This window comes from Apium graveolens, chromosome 8, assembly GCF_009905375.1.
Source record: "Apium graveolens cultivar Ventura chromosome 8, ASM990537v1, whole genome shotgun sequence".
In the NCBI taxonomy this organism is placed as follows: Eukaryota; Viridiplantae; Streptophyta; class Magnoliopsida; order Apiales; family Apiaceae; genus Apium; species Apium graveolens.
Genome location: NC_133654.1, coordinates 6,717,969 through 6,740,304, shown reverse-complemented (window position 1 = coordinate 6,740,304; position 22,336 = coordinate 6,717,969). Strand labels below are relative to the sequence as shown.

Below are 22,336 nucleotides of genomic sequence, written 5' to 3'. Positions count from 1 at the left end.
ATCCAGTTGATTTTGTAACTAAAAATAAGGGATCACCAGGCGGGAGTTTGAGTTCAAATTTTAATAATGGGCCAACTTATGAAGAGTTAATTGGGCTGGAGATAGCAGACCGTAAAAGAATGCGTGGGGGCCCAGATAGCTTTGAAGTAATGGATATTGAGGGGGGTCTTAAAGCTATGACTCCATGTGAGCAACTGAATAATAAATTTGATGTGGAGCTTTCTAATATTGATTGTTCTGCGTCTTCTTCTAATGAATTGGCTAAGCTTGCGGTGCAAGCTAGCCAGCAGCCATGAATATCATCAGCTGGAACTGCCGAGGGTTGGGGAACGCTCGGACAGTTCGTGCATTAGCGGATTTAATAAAATCCCACAAACCCAACATTTTGTTTTTAATTGAAACTTTGGCAGTTGAAGGGACAATAAAGGAGTTGAGTAGGCGTTATGGTTTTGATAATTACTGGTCGGTAGACAGTGTAGGTAGAGGAGGCGAGTTAGCTTTGCTTTGGGATCACAAAGTTGAGTGTCTGATTGTTGATGTGAGTAGCAACTTTATAGATGTTCTTATTCTTAATAATAACGTCCATTGTTGGAGATTAACTGGATTCTATGGTTTTCCAGATAGAGCACGAAGAAGAGAATCTTGGGAGTTAATAAAAACTCTGAGTAACAAATCATCACTGCCGTGGTGTTTAATGGGTGATTTTAATGATATGCTAAGTGAAGGGGATAAGAGTGGTATGCATAAACATCCTCAATCGCTTTTGGATGGATTTTGTAGTACTATTGAGGAGTGTGGACTCATTGAACTTGATCTTTTGGGTGGTAAGTATACATGGGAAAATAGCAGAGGGAAAAAGGAGTGGGTTTGGGAGCAACTTGACAGAGCCTTTGCAGTGGCTTCTTGGTGGCAGAAATTTCCATTGTGTATGTTGAAAGTTCACCATACTGTGTACTCTGATCATGATCCAGTGCACTTGGATTTGCTCAGTGTTGATCATCTAAAGAAGAAATTTCGGTTTAGATTTGAAAATACGTGGCTAAAAGAAGAGTCGTTCCACGAAGAAGTTTCAGGGTACTGGAAAAATTTACCTCCAACACAATTTTTACCTAAGCTGTTGGATCTGTCTAAGTTCATGGAAAAATGGGGGAGAAGGTTTTTTAACAAGTTTAGAGAGAAAATTCGAAGGCAAAAGGAGGTGCTGGAATTGTACGAAGCCTGTGATAATGACAGTGTAACGAAACGATACTTTGAGGAAAAAAAAAAATTAGAAGAACTTTTGATCCACGAAGAGGCGTATTGGAAACAAAGAGCCAAATCGTTCTGGCTTTTGGATGGTGATTCTAATTCTAAATTTTTCCATGCTTTCGCCATCACAAGGAAGAAAAAAAGCAGTATCTCTCAGCTGAAAGATGTTAATCAGGAGTATGTATTGGATCATGAAGGTATGTGTCGTGTGGTTAAGTCATATTTCTTAAGTCTATTTAGTCAAGTGGAAGAGATGCAAGAACGAAGCCTACCAATATTTGACCCTGTTATTTCAGACGAGCAGAATAGGAAGTTGGAAGAGGACTTTACATCGAAGAATTTTCTGAAGCGGTTAAACAAATTATTATGGATAAAAAACTAAGGTTATTATTTGTTGTATTTATTGCTAAGGTTCGGGAGCTCAAGGCCTTTAATGGCCGCTCTCTTGTTTTGTAGCTTAACTCTGCCTTTACGAGATGCCTACGTATCTCTGTGAATTAGAGAATCAAGCCAAAAAATGTAGTTCTGATTTGTGGGGTGAGGCCCCTTATATAGATGCTGGTGGTCCTTGAATTGGACTTGATATAGGAGACCTGGTGGGAAAGTCTCATAATTAGAATGGACTTTGGAGTCCTAAATAGTAGGAAACGGATTCCTTATCCTTTTAGGTCCCTCTGAGGCTAATCTGCAAGGATTTATATCCTTATCGGGACTCTTCTCAATAGCTGATTTTTTCCTTATTAATCAATTACGAAATTAATTAATATTCAGGGTTTTTGGGCCTTCTTCGTTCCATCAGGCCTGATCTGGTTCATCAGGCCTGATCAATGTGTTGACCTTTTTGGTATGAATGTCATACATCTTCTTATCGGGCCTTACAGCCCAAACCATTTATAATTACTGTAATAATTAATTATGTAATCAGGATTTATTTATCCCTATCATTTTCCCCCCAACTCCTAGGAAATCGTAAAAGATTTCGCAGAAGTTAAGTTCATTCGTTCCCTTACAGGGTATCGTTTTGGCGTAAAGTGTGGAGCGACCTACACATTTACAACGATTTGCCTTGTACACGGCTTCAGGGTTGTTTTTTAGAACTTCCCTCTCATTTTCTTACCTTTTCCCTTTCTTTAGGAATTTTCTGGTATTTTGCAGGAATTTTCCCTTAATTTCTGGAATTTTCCCTGAATTCAGAAATTTTTCCTTAATTTTCAGGAATTTTCCCTTAATTCTGGGATTTTTCCTTGATTTTCTGGATTTTTCCCTGATTTTCTAGATTTTTCCCTTAATTCTGGGATTTTTCCTTAATTTCCAGGAATTTTCCCTTAATTTTATGGAATTTTCCCTGATTTTCAGGAATTTTCCCTTAATTTTGGGATTTTTCCTTGATTTTCTGGATTTTCCCCTGATTTTCTGGATTTTCCCTTAATTCTGGGATTTTTCCTTAATTTCCAGGAATTTTCCCTTAATTTTCTGGAATTTTCCCTGAATTCTGAGATTTTTCCTTAATTTTCAGGAATTTTCCCTTAGTTCTGGGATTTTTCCTTAATTTTCAGGAATTTTCCCTTAATTCTAGGATTTTTCCTTGATTTTCTTGATTTTTCCCTGATTTTCTGGATTTTTCCCTTAATTCGGGGATTTTTCCGTAATTTTCAGGAATTTTCCCTTAATTTTCTAGAATTTTCCCTTAATTCTGAGATTTTTCCTTAATTTTCTGCAATTTTTCACAAACTTTTTTTTTAATTTTCAGCCCTTTTTCGACCAGGATCCTAGTCGAAAATTCGACCTGGATCCTAGTCGAATTTTGGGCCAGCCACTCAATCCTGGTCGAAGGATTTCGACTAGGATCCACGACCTGGATTTCGACCAGGATCCTAGTCGAACCTTCGACCTTGATCTAGGTCAAAAATTTATCCTTGTTTTGATTCCTGGTCGTAAGGTTTCGACTAGGATTCACGACCTGGATTTCGACCAGGATCCTAGTCGAACCTTCGACCTGGATCTAGGTCGAAATTTTGTCCTTGTTTTGATTCCTGGTCGTAGGGTTTCGACTAGGATTCACGACCTGGATTTCGACCAGGATCCTAGTCGAAACTTCGACCTGGATCTAGGTCAAAAATTCTGTCCTTTTCCTCGAAAAATATCGTGCTTGATTTGGGAATTCGACCTCAATCCTGGACTTATTTTCCTGGATTTCGACCTCAATCCTGGCCTTTTTTACCCGTAATTTTCGGGTGTCTGTTCGAAAGAAGTCGAATAGAATTCACGACCTCAAATTCGACCTCAGTCCTGGTCTTTATTGGGCTTCTTCTTTATTCAAACTTAGAATGGGCCTTATTTGGACCTTCTCTTTTTCCAAATCCTAATTGGATTTGGGCATTGATTTGGGCTTGTATCCTTCCAAATCTTAATTGGACTTGGGCCTCTATTTTTCCAAATCCTAATTGGATTTGGGCCTTTTATCGGGCCTCTTCCTAATTATAATTGGACTTTAATATATTTAAATACCTCCTTTAGAATTCTCTAGAATGCTTGGGAATATTCTTGAATTTTTCTTCCCTGTTCATTTATTTCCTTTAGAATTTCTTGGAGTATTCTGGAACGTTCCACTTCGGGGCTATCTTCTTTGGGCTTTTAAACTTACTGGGCTTTTTGTCCCTTAAGACTATCAATTTGTTTTTAGCCTCAGCCAGGATTTTCTGATCGTTTTCTAGTAAACGTTCTATTCTTCATGAAACTTGTTTTCGTGGATGTCCTAGTCTTCACGAAATTTGTTCTCGTGGACTCTTTAGCCTTCGCGGAACTTGTTCTCATGGACTCTTTCGTCTTCGCGGAACTTGTTCTCATCGGGCGCCTAATTTTTCAAGAATTCTCAAGGAATTTCATAGGAGTTCCACCAGAAAACCTTTAGGAGGGTCTGGATCAACCCTATATGGGTTCCCGTCGGCTATGAGGCCTTCATGTGGCCTGGTCGGCCAATTCTGCTCTTTTTGGACGTTTGGCCCTTTTTCTATTGAGCGTTATGTACTTGTTCTCGTGAACGTTCTACTCTTCACGAAACTTATTTTCCTCTGTGAAGGTTCTAGTCAGCCTAATCCTTCCTTGTGGAGGGCTAGGCGTCACCGACTCTTGGTAGCCGTGAGCGTCTTATTCTTCATGAAACTTATTTCCCTCCGTAAGGGTTCTAGTCTTTACGAAACTTGTTTCCGTGGAAGTTCTTGTCTTCATTAGGAGCATCCATTGGCTCTTGTTCATGGTTTTCTTGGAACCTTCTCTTAGGGGCCATCCCTATTAGTTCCGGACATCTGTAGACGTTCCTTTGAGGACATCCTAGTCGGCCTAACCCTCCATGTGGAGGAGTCAGCTTCAAGGACTCTTGGTCGGCCATAGAGACCAAGCCCTTGAGACCCTAGTCGGCCGTAACCTTAATGTCTAGAGCTTCTTGGCCCTTCGGGTTCCTATTTCATGGAAGTTCTTGAACTTCAATATTCTCAATATCAATTCATGGATTTGACTTCTCTCTTTTTTATTCGAGGGAGTGCCTTGCCGGGTGGGGACCTCATCCAAGGACCCTTTAGACGGTCAAAGATCTTCGTGGATGGCTACTCGGCCTCCTCTGGTTGGTCAAAGGGAAACATTTTTGCTTTCTTGGACAACATGTCTTGATGGACCTCGAACATAAACTATCATGTTCGTGTTCTTGATGGGTCCTCATAATTCAAAGGAAACTTGTTAAAGTTGGCCTAACCCCTCTTATCTTTCCATTGGTTAAGTTTGTTCCAATTAGGCGAACAGCTTCCTGAGGCGGGGATGTGCGGGGCTCATGCCTTGTATTTGGTACATCTATTCTTTTTAGAACTTTCAGTACTTCACAAATTAAAGGAGGAGCCTGGCTGGCTTAGGGCATCCCTTGGAGGCCGGTCTAGCGGAGCCCTTTCTAAGGGATCTCCAGTTGGTCAAAGGCTTTCTCTTGAGGCTGATCAGCCTTCTTTGGTAGGCTGGATTTTGTAATGTGGACTCCAATTGACCATATACATTTCGTGAAGTTAGATTTCTAATATCTTTTTCTCATTAGGCCAACGCCTACTTCGCAGCTTCTTTCACTAGGAGTGCAAAATGAAGGAGTGAGCACATGGCCTTGGAGGCATTGATGAAGAAACTTGAGAGAAAGTTTCAGGACTGGGATTCTAGAGCTATCTTAGCATTTATCGACGGTCGGAAGACTTATTCAAGATGATGGACACCCATGATGATGCGTTAATATGTCCATTGGCTTTGTTCATAGCTCTTACCCGGATATGGTAAATTTGCGGGACTTTCCTAGCCTTTGGGTTATTTCTGAGGTTACCATTATTGGCCAATCTTCTGATTTTGGACTTTAGATTGTCCTTCAGTGTTTAGGCCTTGCATGGCTTTGTTTGCCGTGTGTGGCTTTTATCTATTTACGGTCCTTCATGTACTTGAACATCTTCAGTATGTAACCTAATTGTTCATCATGACTTGATTTCTGATCCTTCAGGATCTCCTGCATTTGTAGTTTGATTTCATATTCATCTTTTATTTTCGGTACATTAGTCCTTCGGGAATTTTATTCATTGGATGCTCGTACACTGGTCGACCTTATTCCTCCATTTATTACCAAGTACCAGGAACATGTCTTTTATGTCCTGAATATATTAAACCTTCAGCTTCGAAACACGCGCCAGGTATGAGGCACTTTGTCACTGCTCAGGGTTTCCGACTTGTAGGATCCTCGTCCTCATGTTTTCTTGACCTTATACGGTCTTTCCCAGTTAGGGATTAGCATTTCTTTCTCTTCAACTCCTGAAGCCTCAATCTTTCTTAAGATCAAGCCTCTTTGGTAAAAGAACCTTTCTTTAACCCTTTTATTAAAATAGAGGAAGGCTCTTCGTTGATGCTCTGTATTATCAAATTATTTCCCATTATCCGTGACAAGAATGCATGGGATTCCATATCGGCACATGATATTTTTCCACAAGAATTGCGTAACCTGTTCGGTTGTGATTTTGGCTAAAGGCTTGGCTTCAATCCACTTAGTAAAATGATCAATGGCTACAATCAGGAACTTCCTTTGTGCCATGGCCATGGGGAAAGGCCCAAGTATATCCATTCCTCACATAGCAAAGGGGATGGGTGAGTTGATGGAGGTCAGCATCTCGGGGGGTTGTCTAACGACAGGTGCATGCTTCTGACAGCGGTCACACTTCTTCACATACTCTTTGGCATCAACCATTATTTCTGGCCAATAGAAGCCTAAACGGGTTATCTTGTGAGCTAGTGCTCTGCCCCCCAAGTGTTTCCCGCATATACCTTCATGCACTTCTTCAAGAGCCAAGCGTGCATCATCGGGCCTGAGACATCTTAAGTAAGGAACTACATAGATCTTTTATACAAAATCCCATCTATCAAGGAGTATCTTAGTGCTCGAACAGCCAACTTCCGTGCTTCAGTAGCATTATTTGGCAACCAATCGGTTTGAATGTGAGCCTTAATGGGATCAATCCATGACGTCCCCAGGCCTATAGGAGCCATAAGCTTAATATCAATGCTCGGTGTTTTCAGAATGCGATAGTATACACTTCCAGAACTTTCTTCCATCTCAGACGAAGCAAACTTTGACAACGCATCTGCCTTAGCATTTTCCTCCCTTGGAATATGCTCAACATGGCATTCATCAAATTGGGTCATCACAGCCCTTACGAGGCGGACATATTTATCCATCGTCTCATCCCTTGCCTCAAACTCTCCCTTCACCTGGGATACGACCAACTTCGAGTCTCCACAGACTTTTAAGTTCTTGACTCTAAGTGTCCCTGCTAAGCCAAGACCAGCTATCAGAGCTTCATATTCTGCCTCATTATTTGTGGTTAAGAAGTCTAACTTCATGGCATACTCAATTAAGAACCCATCAGGGCTTTGTAAAACCAAACCTGCTCCACTTGAATTCGTTTTTAATGCTCCATCAAAATAGAGAACCCAGTATTCTTTTTCCTTACTAACCTTCTCTTTATCTCCCTTATCAACTTCCTTGTCTTGAGATATGCTATCTTCCTGCCCCCGACTTCTTGGTTGGGTATGGTACATTCCACCACGAAGTCAGCTAGTGCCTGGGCTTTTATTGCCGTTCGTGGCTTATACTTGAGATTGAACTCTCCCAGCTATATTGCCCACTTGATCAATATCCCACTTGCCTTGGGACTGTGAATGATATTTCTCAGGGGCTAATTCGTTAGCACCTCAATCTGATGAGCTTGAAAGTAAGGACGCAGCTTTCTCGAAGCCATTACCAAGGCTAGAGCAAATTTCTCAATAGTTGAATAATTTAACTCAGCACCATGCATAATTTTGCTGACATAGTATACGGGTTTCTGGACTTTCAGTTCCTCCTTAACCAATACAGCGCTCAAGGCACTCTCTGAAACAGCTAAGTACAAAAATAAAACTTCATTCAAAACTGGCTTGGCCAACAACGGGGCCTGCGCCATATATTTTTTCAATTCTTCGAAAGCCTTCTGGTTTTTCTCACTCCATACAAAGTCCTTAATGTTTTTTAGTGACTTAAAGAATGATAGGCGCTTGTCTCCTGACTTAGAGATGAATCGTCCCAAAGAAGCAACCCTTCTTGTGAGCTTCTGAACATCCTTGATAGTTTTTGGCGGTTCCATGTCCAGGATTGCCTTTATTTTATCGGGGTTAGCCTCGATCCCTCTCTTGGAGACCATTAATCCCAAAAATTTTCCAGACCCTACTCCGAAAGCACACTTTGTAGGATTTAACATCATCTTGTGGTACCTCAGGACCTCAAAGGCTTCCCTCAAATGGGCTATATGATCAGTCTTTACTAGACTCTTGACTAACATGTCATCAATATAGACTTCTATAGTCTTCCCAATAAGATCCTTAAAAACTTTATTTACCAACCTTTGATAGGTGGCTCCTGCAATCTTGAGACCAAATACCATAACAAGATAACAATAAACACCAAAGTCAGTGATGAATGATACCTTTGGGATGTCGTCCTTGTGCATCTTGATCTGATTGTATCCACTAAATCCATCCATAAAGCTCAGCATTTCATGCCCAGCAGTGGCATCTATCAAGGTATCAATCCTTGGTAACAGAAAACAGTCCTTAGGACAGGCATCATTTAGATCAGTAAAGTCTACACACATCCTCCATTTTCCATTAGCCTTCTTCACCATTACAGGGTTTGCTAACCACTCAGGAAATTGAATCTCATCAATGAAACCAGCCTCCAAGAGCTTCTCCACTTCCTGTTTTATAGCTTCTTGCCTTTCTGGAGCAAAACTTCTTTTCTTTTGTTTTACCGTCTTCCGATTTGGGTCCACATTCTGCTTGTGAGTAATCAATTCCGGGTCTATGCCTGGCATATCAGCCGCTGAACATGCAAAAACATCACTATTTTCTTGCAAAAATTTAACCAACTTCCCTCTAAAAGGCTCCCCGAGCGTTGCTCCAATAAAAGTCACCTTCCCAGGATCTTCGGGGGCCAAAGGAATTGAAACCAAGTCTTCTGTTGGCTTTCCCCTTTTCTCATCATTTTCTCGAATATCCAGATCTTCAATAGGAAGAACCTGCCCCCCAACTCCATCTGCCCTCAAAGAGGCCACATAGCAGCTTCTAGCCATTTTTTGATCTCCTCTTTCTTCTCCAATCCCATCTCGAGTCAGGAACTTCATAACTGAATGATAAGAAGAAGGGACTGCCTTGAAGGCATGTATCCCTGTTCTTCCCATGATAGCGTTGTAGGTCGAACTAGCCTTCACCACCACAAAGTCCAACATCTGAGTTGCTTGCCTTGGTTCCTGTCCTATGGTTGTTGGCAACTTGATTATCCCTTCTAGGGGGCATTCCACTCCTGCGAATCCATATATCGGCATGTCGGTTGGGGTCAATTGGGAGTCATTATATCCCATCCTTACAAAGGTGTCATAGAGCAAAATATCCACTGAAGCACCATTATCCACAAGGACCCTTCTTACCGGGCTGTTCCCTATTATCGGGGTTATGACCAACGGATTGTCATGGGGAAATTTCACACCCTCCAGGTCAGAATCATCAAAAGACATTGTTACTCCTGTCCTGGCCCTCTTCGGGGCTTCCCCAACAATATGCATAACTTCTCGAGCATACGCTTTCCTGGAGTTCTTGGATAACCCAGCAGCAGTTGGTCCTCCAAAAATTGTGTTCACAGGCCCTCTGGGGCGCGGTCCCCTGAAGATTGTATTTATTACCGGTCCCCTAGGTTGGGGATTTCCCCCCTGATCTTCTTGATCTCTCCTTCGGTCATCAAAGTTCCTTCTCACATTGTTGCTTCTATCTCCTCCTTCTCCAGTATATTTGTTCGATCTTTCTTTTCAAATTAGAAACTCAATTTCATCTTTCAGTTGCCTACACTCATCAGTGTCATGACCAACATTTTTGTGAAATATGCAATACTTTCTCTTATCTAGCTTGGCAGGATCAGCCTTCAAAGGCTTAGGCCAACGAATATCTCTATCTTTCTCGATCTCCATCAAAATCTGGCTTCTAGGAGAATTCAGCTTAGCGTATTCAATGAACTTTTGCCCAGGTCCTCCCTTTTTGGGGGTTGAATCAGGGTTTTGCTCGGTTCTAGAATACTTGTCCTTAGCAATATACTCCAGATCAGTTTTCTGCTTCTTGCCTCCCGTGGGCTCATTATTCACTACGGTCTTCCTCATGCTTTCTTCAACCTTGATATACTTCCCTGCCCTATCCTGGAGCTGTAACATGCTTTTGGGGGACGTTTGGCCAAGGACATCTTAAAAAACTCATCCCTAGTTCCTTGTTGTAATGCTATCATGGCTACCTTATCATCCAGGTCTGGGACTTTTAAAGCCTCCTTTGTGAAATGATTTAGGTAATCTGTCAAGGATTCCTTTATTCCCTGCACAATGCTCATAAGAGATGCCGAACTTTTCTCATGAACTCTCCCACTGATGAATTGCTTAATAAAAGCCTGACTTAATTCTCTGAATGACCCGATAGAATTTGGGGGCAAGCGACTATACCACCTTTGAGCCATACCCGACAGGGTTTGAGGAAAGGCCTGACACTTGATAGCATCATTCACGGGCTGCAACAGCAGTGCATTAGAAAAGGTTCTAACATGATTAGCGGGATCTCCCGTACCATCATAATCTTTTATAGTTGGCATCTTGAACTTCCTTGAGATATGGGCAATCATTATATTTTCGGTGAAGGGTAGAGTAGGATCATCAGGATCTCCAAGGGGAAGAAGATTGTTTGGGTCAGCCCTTGGGACAACAGCCCTTCTCTGCACTGGACCATCCAGGTCTATGATGGGAGGAGGATTTCTCCCTCTAGGAGGTGCTTGGGGTCTGGTGGTCTGGTACGCATCCAAGTCGCGCCTCAGCCTTTGAATCTCAGCCTCATGAGCCCTGGTCCTTTCCTGCACTTCTTGGGGATTTGCCCCTTGGGTACTTTGAGCACGTTGGCTTCCATCAGCCATCGGTTCTTTGCCAGCACGCCTCCTTCTTGGGGCTACTTCATCATCCGAAGATTCAGAATCTCTCTCAGTGTAAGGACCAGAAAATTCCCTATCCTCAGGGATAGGAGCCAAACCTCGTATGTAGGGGGGCGATTGCCCTCGTGCTTCACTTCACCCAGCATGTCCGCTTCCTCCAACCTTGAGTAACTGAAAGGATCGTCCCTTGCTGTTGAGGTTCAGTTGCCCCTATATGGGCTACTCCTTGCGTGGTTACATAAGTTGAATGAGGAGGTACCACCACAGTTGAAGAAATCACCTGGGTTGTCCCCGTTGGTATTCCTCCTCGAAGGGCTCTAACTATTCTCCGTGTATTCGCCATAGTTATTGTTTTGCTTCCCACAGACGGCGCCAAATGATATGGATAAAAAACTAAGGTTATTATTTGCTGTATTTATTGCTAAGGTTCGGAAGCTCAAGGCCTTTAATGGCTGCTCTCGTGTTTCGTAGCTTAACTCTGCCTTTACGAGATGCCTACGTATCTCTGTGAATTAGAAGGCCAAAAAATATAGTTCTGATTTGTGGGGTGAGGCCCCTTATATAGATGCTGGTAGTCCTTGAATTGGACTTGATATAGGAGACCTGGTGGGCAAGTCTCATAATTAGAATGGACTTTGGGGTCCTAAATAGTAGGAAACTGATTCCTTATCCTTTTAGGTCCCTCTGAGGCTAATCTGCAAGGATTTATATCCTTATCGGGACTCTTCTCAATAGCTGATTTTTCCCTTATTAATTAATTACGAAATTAATTAATATTTAGGGTTTTTGGGCCTTCTTTGTTCCATCAGGCCTGATCTGGTTCATCAGGCCTGATCAATGTGTTGACCTTTTTGGTCTGAATGTCATACATCTTCTTATTGGGCCTTGTAGCCCAAACCATTTATAATTACTGGAATACTTAATTATGTAATCGGGATTTATTTATCCCTATCACAAATGCATCCAGACAAAAGTGCAGTCCGGATGGTTTAAATCCTGCATTCTATAAAAAATTTTGGGCTTTGCTAGGGAGAGATGTATTTCAGTGCTGTGTCAATTGGTTGAAGAACGTTACTTTTCCTACAAAATTGAATGATACGCTGCTAGTCCTGATACCAAAGAAAGACAATGCAAATTCCATGAAAGATTTGCGTCCAATCGCCCTCTGCAATGTCTTATATAAAATCATTGCCAAAGTTCTCTCAAACAGTCTTCGTGTGATTTTGCCAGGTATTATTTCTGAAAACCAGTCCGCTTTTGTCCCCGCACGGGCTATTTCGGATAATGTTCTAGTAGCCTTTGAAATATTACATCACATGAAACAGAAAGCTCGAAATAGGGAAGGTGGTGTTGATTTGAAGTTAGACGTAAGTAAGGCTTACAACAGAGTAAGTCGGCATTTTCTAAGACATCAAATGTATCAGATGGGGTTTTCTGCCAGATGGATCGATTGGATAATGTTGTGTGTATCTACAGTTTTATATTCTATCAGCTTTAACGGCTCTCAGATAGGTCCCATAACTCCGTTAAGAGGACTGAGACAAGGTGACCCGTTGTCACCTTACCTCTTCTTATTTTGTGTTGAAGGACTTTCAAGTGCTCTAAGGAACGCTGTTGATCAAGGTAAAATCACTGGCTGTAAAATACATCAACAAGCGCCTGCGGTCACACATCTTTTCTTTGCAGACGAAAGTTTCTTGTTCTATAAAGCATCTCTCGAGGAAGTCAGGGAGATTAAACGGATCCTGCAGCAGTACGAGCAACAGTCAGGCCAGGCAATAAATTTCCAGAAATTCGGGATCTACTTTAGTGCCAATGTGAGGGTTGATAAACAGGTGGACATTAAGAGTTTTCTCGAGGTGCATAATAACTTGAGCACAGGAAGATATCTTGGATTGCCTTCACTTATAGGTAGATCCAAGAAGCAGGTATTTAATTTCTTAAAAGAGAGGATGTGGAACAAAGTAAAAAGCTGTCTTAATTCCGTAATGTTGCTCAGGCTGTTCCTACATATGCTATGTCGTGTTTTATTTTACCTAAATCTTTATGCAAGGAACTGAAGAAAATTATGAACAGCTTTTGGTGGGGATCGAGTGGAGGTGGTAGTAGAGGGATTAAATGGCTATCTTGGTCGAATATGTGTATGTCAAAGGGATCAGGAAGCTTGGGGCTTCGAGATATGCTTGGATTTAATCTTGCTTTACTTGGAAAGCACTGTTAGAGCTTTTTAAGCAACCCGAATTCATTAGTTGCTAGAGTATTCAAGGCAAGGTATTTTGCAGACACTAGTTTATTTGAGGATAGACGTGGAGGTGGAGATAGTTATATTTGGTCTGGCTTGTAACAAGCTAAGGAGTTCTTGAAAAAAGGATTCAGGTGGGTTATATGGGATGGTGAGAGTATCATAATATTTGAGGATCCTTGGGTAAGGGGAAAGGAGAATTATATGGTACAAAACACGTATATGGATTCACCGTGTGGAATAAAAGTATCTGATCTGTTTCTGCCTAGTGTTAAACAATGGGATGTTAGAAAGGTTAACAATTTCTTTACGAATTGTGATGCCAATGCTATCTTGGCTTTACCTATCCCTCAAAATCAGATTTCAGATCTTATTGCTTAGACACTCTCGGTAGATGGTAAGTCTACTGTGAAATCAGGCTATAAATTATGGTATGATAATTGTGGTGTTCATCTTCTAGAACAGAACAATGAAGGATGGAAAAAGTTATGGAATTTGGAGGTACCACATAACGTTCGTGTTTTTCTATGGCGTTTGTGCAGAAACACTCTGCCTGTGCGTAATTTGCTTCGTAGTAAGGAAGTACAAACCACTATCATGTGTCTCATGTGTATGAATGATGTCAAACATCTGCTACATATTTTTCTAGACTGCAATTTCGCTCAAGAGTGTTGGAAATAACTAGAAATGGAGATTAATACATCATGAGTAGAGTCTTGTTCTGAATGGCTACTCCAGAGGTTGGCAGTGGACGACAAGGAGAAGTTGGTGTTAATTGCCACTGGGTTATGGGGTATATGGTCGGCTAGAAATATGAAAGTTGGAGAAAATAAAGTGATGACTCCAGAGTTGGCAATGCAATGGAGTACACTGCAAGTGGGTCAGTGGCGTGATATACAACGTATGAGGAGTAATAGAGCCAACACAAGAAGACATGATCAACAGCGTATAGTGAATCACTGGATTCCACCAGTTCCTGGTGCTTTGAAGGTCAACGTCGATGCCTCAGTAATTCCAGGAAGTTCGAGTTTTAAGCTGGGCATGGTCCTCAGGGATCATGAGGGCCGTTTCTGTAAAGCTCGGAACATGTGCAAAGTTGGTGAGGTACCAGTTCATGAGGCCGAAGCAGAAGGCGTGTTGGAAGCGTTAAAATGGGTACTGGAGTTAGGGGTATCCAATATTACGGTTGAAAGTGACTCGTTAATCACTGTGCAAGCTCTGTCAAAGGGTTCTCAAAATTACCTCGAAGTGGGAAACATCCTTCAGGAATGTCGTAATCTGGTAGATGATCGTCCAGACTTAACTATTTCCTTTGTTAAAAGGCAAGCCAATGTAGTGGCACATTTGTTAGCTCAGATGCCTTGCAAGACTAATAGCTCTAATGATTTCTTGTTTCCTCCACAAATGGTGTTGGAGAGTATTGTGTATGATGCTTTAGCTATTTAAATAATATTCTTCGTTCAAAAATAAGTCACTAGGAGTCAATATCATATATCATATTTAGAGTAGAGATGAGGAGTTCTGTTGGAGATGCTCTAACCCTCCTTTCTAACCTCCAGACACATAACTTTATCACGAAAAAATATCACCCTTAAATTAAAACATTAATTATAAAGGAATTTTTTTAGATATGAATACTTATTTACGCCGTGGCTGAACTATTGTTGTGAAAGGTTAAAATGAGCTTTAATATGGAGGTGTTGCACTTTTAATTTCACCACCAGTAAATTAATTAAGAGATATAAAGATCATTGTTGGAGAATCATTGTTGGAGAATAAGAGATATTAAGTCACTAGGAGTCAATATCATATATCATATTTAGAGTAGAGATGAGGAGTTCTGTTGGAGATGCTCTAACCTTCCTTTCTAACCTCCAGACACATAACTTTATGAGGAAAAAATATCACCCTTAAATTAAAACATTAATTATAAAGGATTTTTTTAGATATGAATACTTATTTATGCTCCCTCTGAACTATTGTTGTGAAAGGTTAAAATGAGCTTTAATATGGACAGGAGTAATCAAGTTTCAATTATTCCTAACTTCACCACTGAAAATTCATTTACTCTGTATAAGTACATTTGTCTTAGAGAAAGTGCAGCAGATTGTGGGGATAATTAAAACTTGAGCCCTTGACCCCTGTTACTCTACACTTATGCAGCACTCTACTAAATTATTCTAATCTCACATGTACCTGTTTATACCAGTTACCAGGTAAATAATAACATGTAATGTAAAGAACCTATGCAATCTTTAGAATTTTTAGTGTTATTTTGAGAGGCTAGTATAATGTAGAGTAATCTTTAGATTTATAAAAATTTCAAGATTTATTTACAATAAAATTTAAAATTGTGTAATATAAAATTATTCATTAAAATGTATAATTATACTTATAAAAAGTTTATTTGTAAATTATATTAAATTTTATTTTAATCTTTTATGTTATATTTGTATTATTAATGGTAATCATGTTTAAATTATTTTTTTAATAACTCAATTCACGGATAAAAAGTGTTAATCATATTAACATTTTTGAATACATATTTTGAATAGAAAATGGGACAGGGAGTAATATATTATAAAACAAAACTATTTTTTCCAATTCAGCACAAATAACAATTTTATTTCGAAAAAACATATATTATATTATATTATATTATATTATATTAATATATTAATTATTTAATTAAAAAAAGATTATACTAACAATTCGCACTAATTTTTTAATTATTAATAATAAATTTGATTAAAATAAAAAAAATAAAACTCGAATTATACGAAACGGGTAAAAACTCCTAGTTACTATATCAGTTAGAAAGAGAATAATAATAATGTTATGACTTACTAATTTGAAAACATAATTTAAAGCATTTGTGTCCGATATTTTTGTAATAACTTGACAGATAGGAGGAAATGATGAAACCAATTATCAGATTTAATAATGTTCAAATTACTTTTTTAGTATTTCTTTTTGTTACAGAATTTTGAGATCTATTGGAAAAAATCTATTTGTATGATTATTGATAGGGGATAAAATAAATTCTGATTGCTTAATTAATAGTGTATAAATTATATCCGGTTTGGGCTGCAAATAAAGCCCATTTAAAGGGGCCCAAAACCCTAAATATTAATTAATTTTGTAATTAATTAATATGGGTAAAAATACCTCACAAGTAAAATCCAAATAAGGATACAATTCCTTGGAGATTGGCCTCCAAGAAACCTCATGGGACAAGTAATCAATTTCCTGCATTCTAGGACTCTAAAATTCACTCTAAGTCTGACACTTGTCCACCAAGTATCCTAACCATAATCCAATTTATGGCATCTCATGTCTATATAAGGGGTCTCAGCATACAAACCAAGAACTACGTTTCTGACTTGATCTTTAACACACAGCAAGGTACGTAGATATCTTATGAAGGCAGATTGAGTCACGAAACACGAGAGCAGTCAAATAAAAGTCTTGAAGCTCATGAATCCTAACATTAAATACACCCTAGTTTTTTTACCCATAATATTTGACGCCGTCTGTGGAAAAATAACAACAACCATGGTGAACACACGGAGCACAAACAATAATGGAACAGACACTCTTGTACCATCGCGAACAATCGCATCAGTGCACTAGTACAAAAATAGTCATACGCGTCTGTTAAAAAGAGTTATTTGCGTCTGCTCTCAATATACGCGTATGGAGGAGTCGTATCAGGTAGATAGTATCTGTGACTGTTGGGCAACAGACGCATATAATTTATTGTGTTTGTTCCTGACATACGCATACTACATAAAACAGACGCACAAGGTGTGAACATTTGTGTCTACTACTTTTAACAGACGCATAAATTTTTTTATGAATCTGCCCATAACAGACGTATAAAATCCAAAAAAGACACAATATGTTCCCTTTATATATTTGTTCTACAAGAACAGATACAAACGGATTTATTTTTTAAAAAAAATTGCAGCTACCACCTGTAAATGCAAGAATACATTCCAATTTTTTGGTTATAAAATGCAAATCAATATACATCTCAATCCCAACAATACAAAAAGTATAACGGGGAAAAATAGAGTTGTACTCCCAATTAACAAAAACTAACATTTTAACTTATTCCACAAAAGTACAATATTTTGTAAATAATCATGTTATTGTAGTCATTAACACAACTTCTCAACCATTGCACCCATCCGTTCCGATCAGTGCACCGCATATGTTGACAAATCTAATAGCATCCCCTCATAACCTCAAAAATATCAAAGCAGGTCCTATTATAAAAATTGATAACTTAAGTATTCTAAAATTAGTACTTCTATAAAAGAATTGAAGAATTTTAAATAATAAAGTCAACTGAAAGAATAACAAAATTATCATGCTCTTGCTGATTAGTTATAAAAATCATAAAAGAAAATTTAAGTAGTAAAATCAAGTATCATTAATCTAACAGAGAATAAAAAATTTAAACACTTGAACCATACACGGTCATGAAGGAGCATGAGTGCATTCCCTGGAAGTTAAGGTCCAAACCTTTACAGAGTCCTCACAGACAGAAGCCAAAAAATCACCATTTAGATCCCATCATAGGTAGTTAATGACATTTGTGTGTCCCTGATAAGATAGTTCAAGTTTAAAACAGGGACAAGTCAATCCTGTAAAAAGTAAAGAAGAAGAGATGCACAGTTTATACAACCAGCAAAAGTTTTTAAACGTTTGGTTAAGAAAATAAAATAAGATCAAATGACTAACCTGAAAAGAATTCATTTGCATGTCAGTTTCAACTCAAAGATGGACATGAATTTATCTGACACTGCGGCTAGTTGACAGCCACTTCTTGGTTGAAATCGCACTTGTGACCCTGCTACATGAGAGCAATTTATAGAAACATAAAAATAACAACTTATTACTTAAAAAAATTCAATTGAGGGTGATAAGAAAGCCATTAATAATTCAGAAACCAACCTTTGAAACTCTAGTACATGAAAATGGACTGAGATTCCAATAACAAATTTCATTGTTACTATCGCAAAAAAATTACTTCATTCTCCTAGGGATGGAAGTCAAAGGATATAACATGACAGATGTGCCCAGTATAAGCATGCGAACAATAGCCTGGCTGCAAGATGCTGAAATATATTTAAATATCATATGTTCGTTTTAAGGTTAAATAGTTTTCAGATTTATAAATAAGTGTACACAAGTGATTATAAAAAATTACATTGGGTGCATCCCACAAACTCATAGACTTGTCAAATAAAGTCATCACCAGCTGATTTGAATTTGGCCTAAAACAGACATCTATAATCAACAACTGGTGTTCAAATGCTGTTCTTCGGGAGTGCTCTCTGTTTGCAACGTGTCCATGTTCCAAAGTACAGCCTATTATATAAGAACCAACTGTTTAGAAATATATTTTTTCCTACATCTTCACGATGAAAAAAACATATTTAATAAGCTTTGGAATTTATTGTAACATTACTCCTTACGTTCTCGTCATGCCCTACACCAGCTAACAGCTTCACATGAGAATCCTGAAAATAGGGGTGAAAACATGATAACGTCAACAACATTATGCAAAACAGTTCACTTAATAGAAGTATAAAACATATTCAACAAGATACATCATTTCATTACCTTTGGAAGACTCAGTTTTATGTTCAGTAAGATTTTGTTTTATCATGCCATATAAACTATGTCTGTCATCATTGGACAAAATGATTCAATGTCTCCAACATCTCCAAAGTTTTCCATGTCATCCTGTAACATGAAATATAGACCATTTAGTTGGATATATCATCACTAACACTATATACACAGACAAAAATTGAATAACAAAATGCAGATTTTCTCGATCATTTAAACAACAGAAAGTAGGCACACACTCTTAATGAGTAAAGATTTGATGCAACACTAATATTGCATTAATTTGGCTTCTGGCTAGGAAAAATATAATAAAGTTGACCTGGACTTATAAATCATGAAAGACTCGGGTTAAAAATGTTAAACCAAGATTCATAATCCGAAAATGATTAACCAGTCAAGTCTCTAGTATCTACAACTGATATTGATCCACCAACCTATAATACAGAACAGAAAAGTGTAGCAAAATTAATAAATTTTACTTGTATTATCAAATTTTATAACACAAAACCCAACATCATAAAGCAACCAACTGCTTGAACCTAATAATTGACCAACTTCTATAAAAAGCTTAATTGCAATCATTACTCTCATACTTTAAAACAGGCACATTAGAAAATAAAAATAAATCAAATAAAAAATTATAAAATGAAATTTGATAGAATCTAAATAGATTTTTATATATAACATCAATCCTAACCTAAAATTTAGTAGTTTGCAGGTCTCTTAACTAGTCATCGACTAATACCTGAAATCCAGATGCAAGTGATATCATTAGTCATCGACTCGTACTAGTTATTTTAAAGAGTTAAAGTCCACAAAGTTGTAAGTGTAATTACAGAGTTCTTTTGACTACAACACACAAACACATAACATAAAATTTAGAAATTTGAAAAATAGAGATGGGAGAGCAGGGAATAAGGGAGCTGGTCTATATTAGCTTAGAAAAAATTTAGAAAATAAACCGTCCAGATGCATTCAATTGTAGAGTTCTAAACAACTCCATTGACACTACTCTATCAACTCTTGTTCAAAGAGTAGTACATGGAGTTTCAAACCTGTTGTACTCCATCTAGCCATTGTGAATTAGATGTTATAGTCTGTGTTTCTGATGATATTTATATGCCCATTCACGCACCTGAGAAAAACAAAAAATTATATTTCCTGTATTAGAAAACGGATAAAGTCTTCTACACATAGGACATGAGTGATATCATTTATTTGATAATCCTTACCTGGTTTCGTATCCTCCATAGTAGAATAAACACATTTAGTGTAGCCCTACCGGTACCACTTGACAAAAAAATTTCTAGAGGTTAAGGCTAGGAGGAGCACTTTGTAGTTTATAATATTAAAAAATCGGAAGAATAAGAGACACTCATCAGGTTCATAATTAGTATGATTGTAATTAATTGTATCCTAGAATATGACTCATGGACGGCAATTTAAACAACATCAGCAATAAATTGGCGTCATGAAGAAATTTTTGACTTCATGCTTGGCCTTGAGATTAATTAAAACTCAGATTTAATTCCCTTGTAATTTTATCATGTAATGTTGTATTTTTGAGTTCTATTCATATTGTTTCAAACTAGAAAATGATCTAGATCTTGGTTTTTTAACGTTTTATAATCAAACACGGACGAACTTGTACTTGCTCAAGTATTTCCAAGTAAGATCTTCGTATATTTTAAGTACTCAACACTTGTAATTGTAACTTAGAACCCTATAATAGTGGTTTAAAATTTCAATGTCAATATAAACTAAAACACACAAACAAATCATATTATAAAAGACGAACTGGGTATTAACAACTACACCCACAAATTATAACACAAAGTAATCAAATATATATTATTACATATATACACATACATAAACTAATCATAAATATAAAAATCCAGGTGTATACAGAGGGGGGAGAGAGAGAGAGAGAGATAGAGAGAGAGAAAGGGAGAGAGAGAGAGATGCAGGTGTATACAGAGAGAGACGGGGGACCCAAGACTTATCATCATGAAGATGGAGATAAGGGCAATAAACTACTCACTCATTAGTTAAGCAACTTTTGAACGCACGACTTTTAATTAGGATTAACTTCTATGAAGAACACGTATTGAAATTAGGGATCTATCGGAAGAATTAGGCCCCAGTTTTGATGGAATCGTAGAATGGAATTGAGTAAATAGGCGGTTTGTATGTAGAGGTCGCGTAACAATTGTGGTTGTACTCAATTGGGGATTTTCAATTTGTAAAACGTGTGGTTAGTTTTCGTTTAATTTTTATTCGACTTTATGCATCTGGTATTAAAGAGGTGACACCTATTATTATGTAACAGCCATATAAAGCAGGTTTATATGTCTGATATACAATAACAGTCGCATAATCATGTATTTTTCTTGTATATGTGTCTGTCAAATATTAAATAGGCGTATAAAATCACTTAATATGTCTCTTTTCATATAACAACCACAAATGAGGTGACGCATATGGCACTTTTTATGTTAGTGGTGGTAGAGGTACCACCGCACTCGACATATGCCCCCATCCAAGGAGGAACCCCAGTAGGGGCAACCGAGGCTCAGCCACAAGGGATGAATCCCCTGGCTCCTCAAGGGACAAATCCTCAATTTCAGCAACTAGATGCACCTGTGAACCCTCAACTGGCCCGCTGGGTATGAGTACTCAACGATCGTGACCACTAACCACCCCCCTTGCGGGATGCCTCTATACCCCGAGGTTGGAGGAAATGAACACTCTAACCAGAGTGAAGAACAAGGGCAGACGCTCCAATACATACGTGGATTGGCTCCTATCCCAGAGGATCGAGAATTCTCTGGGCCCTATTCTGATAGAGACTCCAAATCATCGGACGACGAGGTCGCTCCAAGGAGGAGGCGTGCTGTTAAAGAGCCGATGCCTAGTACCAACCAGCGGCCAAGGAGCACTCAATGGACGAATACCCAAGATGTTCAAGAAAGGATCATGACTCATGAAGTTGAGATCCAAAGGCTGAAGCGTGACCTGGAGGTGCACCTGATCCCAAGACCTCCACTTTTTGCGAGACAAAGAGAGTTTCCTCTAATCATAGACCTGGATGGTCCAGTACCAAGAAAGGTTATTGCCCCAAGGGCTGATCCAAGTGATTTAATGCCCCTAGGAGATCCTGATGATCCAAAACCACCATTCACTGACGAGAAAATGAATGTCCGCATCTCAAGGAAGTTCAAGATGCCCACCATCAAAGCATATGATGGTACTGGCGATCCTGCTAATCATGTCATGACGTTCTCTAATGCCCTGTTGTTACAGCCCGTGAATGACGCTAGTAAGTGTCGGGCCTTTACTCAAACCCTGTCGGGTATGGCTCAAAGGTGGTACAACCATCTACCCCCAAACTCGATTGGATCCTTCAAATATTTGAGCAAAGCTTTCATCAAGCAATTTATTAGTGGCAGAGTGCATGAGAAAAGTTCAGCTTCGTTCATGGGCATTGTGCAAAGAGCGAAGGTGTCCCTAAGAGACTATCTGAATCGTTTCACAAAAGAAGCCTTAAAGGTCCCGGATCTTGACGACAAGGTAGAAATGATAGCACTGCAGCAATGGACTAAGGACGAGTTTTTCAAGATGTCCTTAGCTAAGCGCCCCCCTGAAAGCAT

General features: G+C 38.8%; 2 protein-coding genes and 1 long non-coding RNA gene across 6 annotated transcripts; 2 read left to right on the top strand and 1 right to left on the bottom strand.

The window, feature by feature from the left end:
• The first annotated feature begins 292 nt into the window (after window positions 1-292).
• On the top strand, window positions 293-5,368 carry LOC141679207 (uncharacterized). Its single transcript, XM_074485715.1, has 3 exons — window positions 293-1,445; window positions 5,036-5,241; window positions 5,324-5,368. The coding sequence occupies exons 1-3, from the start codon at window positions 293-295 to the stop codon at window positions 5,366-5,368; spliced, it is 1,404 nt and encodes a 467-aa protein (XP_074341816.1).
• Window positions 5,369-11,937: 6,569 nt separating this feature from the next.
• LOC141679206 (uncharacterized) lies at window positions 11,938-14,486 on the top strand. The gene is made up of 5 exons (XM_074485714.1): window positions 11,938-12,186; window positions 12,307-12,726; window positions 12,798-13,014; window positions 13,459-13,541; window positions 13,779-14,486. The coding sequence occupies exons 1-5, from the start codon at window positions 11,938-11,940 to the stop codon at window positions 14,484-14,486; spliced, it is 1,677 nt and encodes a 558-aa protein (XP_074341815.1).
• Window positions 14,487-17,080: 2,594 nt separating this feature from the next.
• On the bottom strand, window positions 17,081-20,263 carry LOC141679128 (uncharacterized). 4 transcript variants are annotated; one of them, XR_012558044.1, is made up of 9 exons: window positions 19,916-20,263; window positions 19,739-19,818; window positions 18,675-18,797; window positions 18,527-18,571; window positions 18,259-18,419; window positions 18,003-18,166; window positions 17,790-17,901; window positions 17,522-17,692; window positions 17,081-17,311 (listed from the first exon to the last, which is right to left on the bottom strand). It is a non-coding gene; the product is annotated as an uncharacterized LOC141679128 (long non-coding RNA). The 4 variants fall into 4 exon arrangements; XR_012558043.1 differs by having other exon boundaries at window positions 17,790-17,898; XR_012558042.1 differs by having other exon boundaries at window positions 17,522-17,651; window positions 17,790-17,898.
• Between the last annotated feature and the right edge of the window lie 2,073 nt (window positions 20,264-22,336).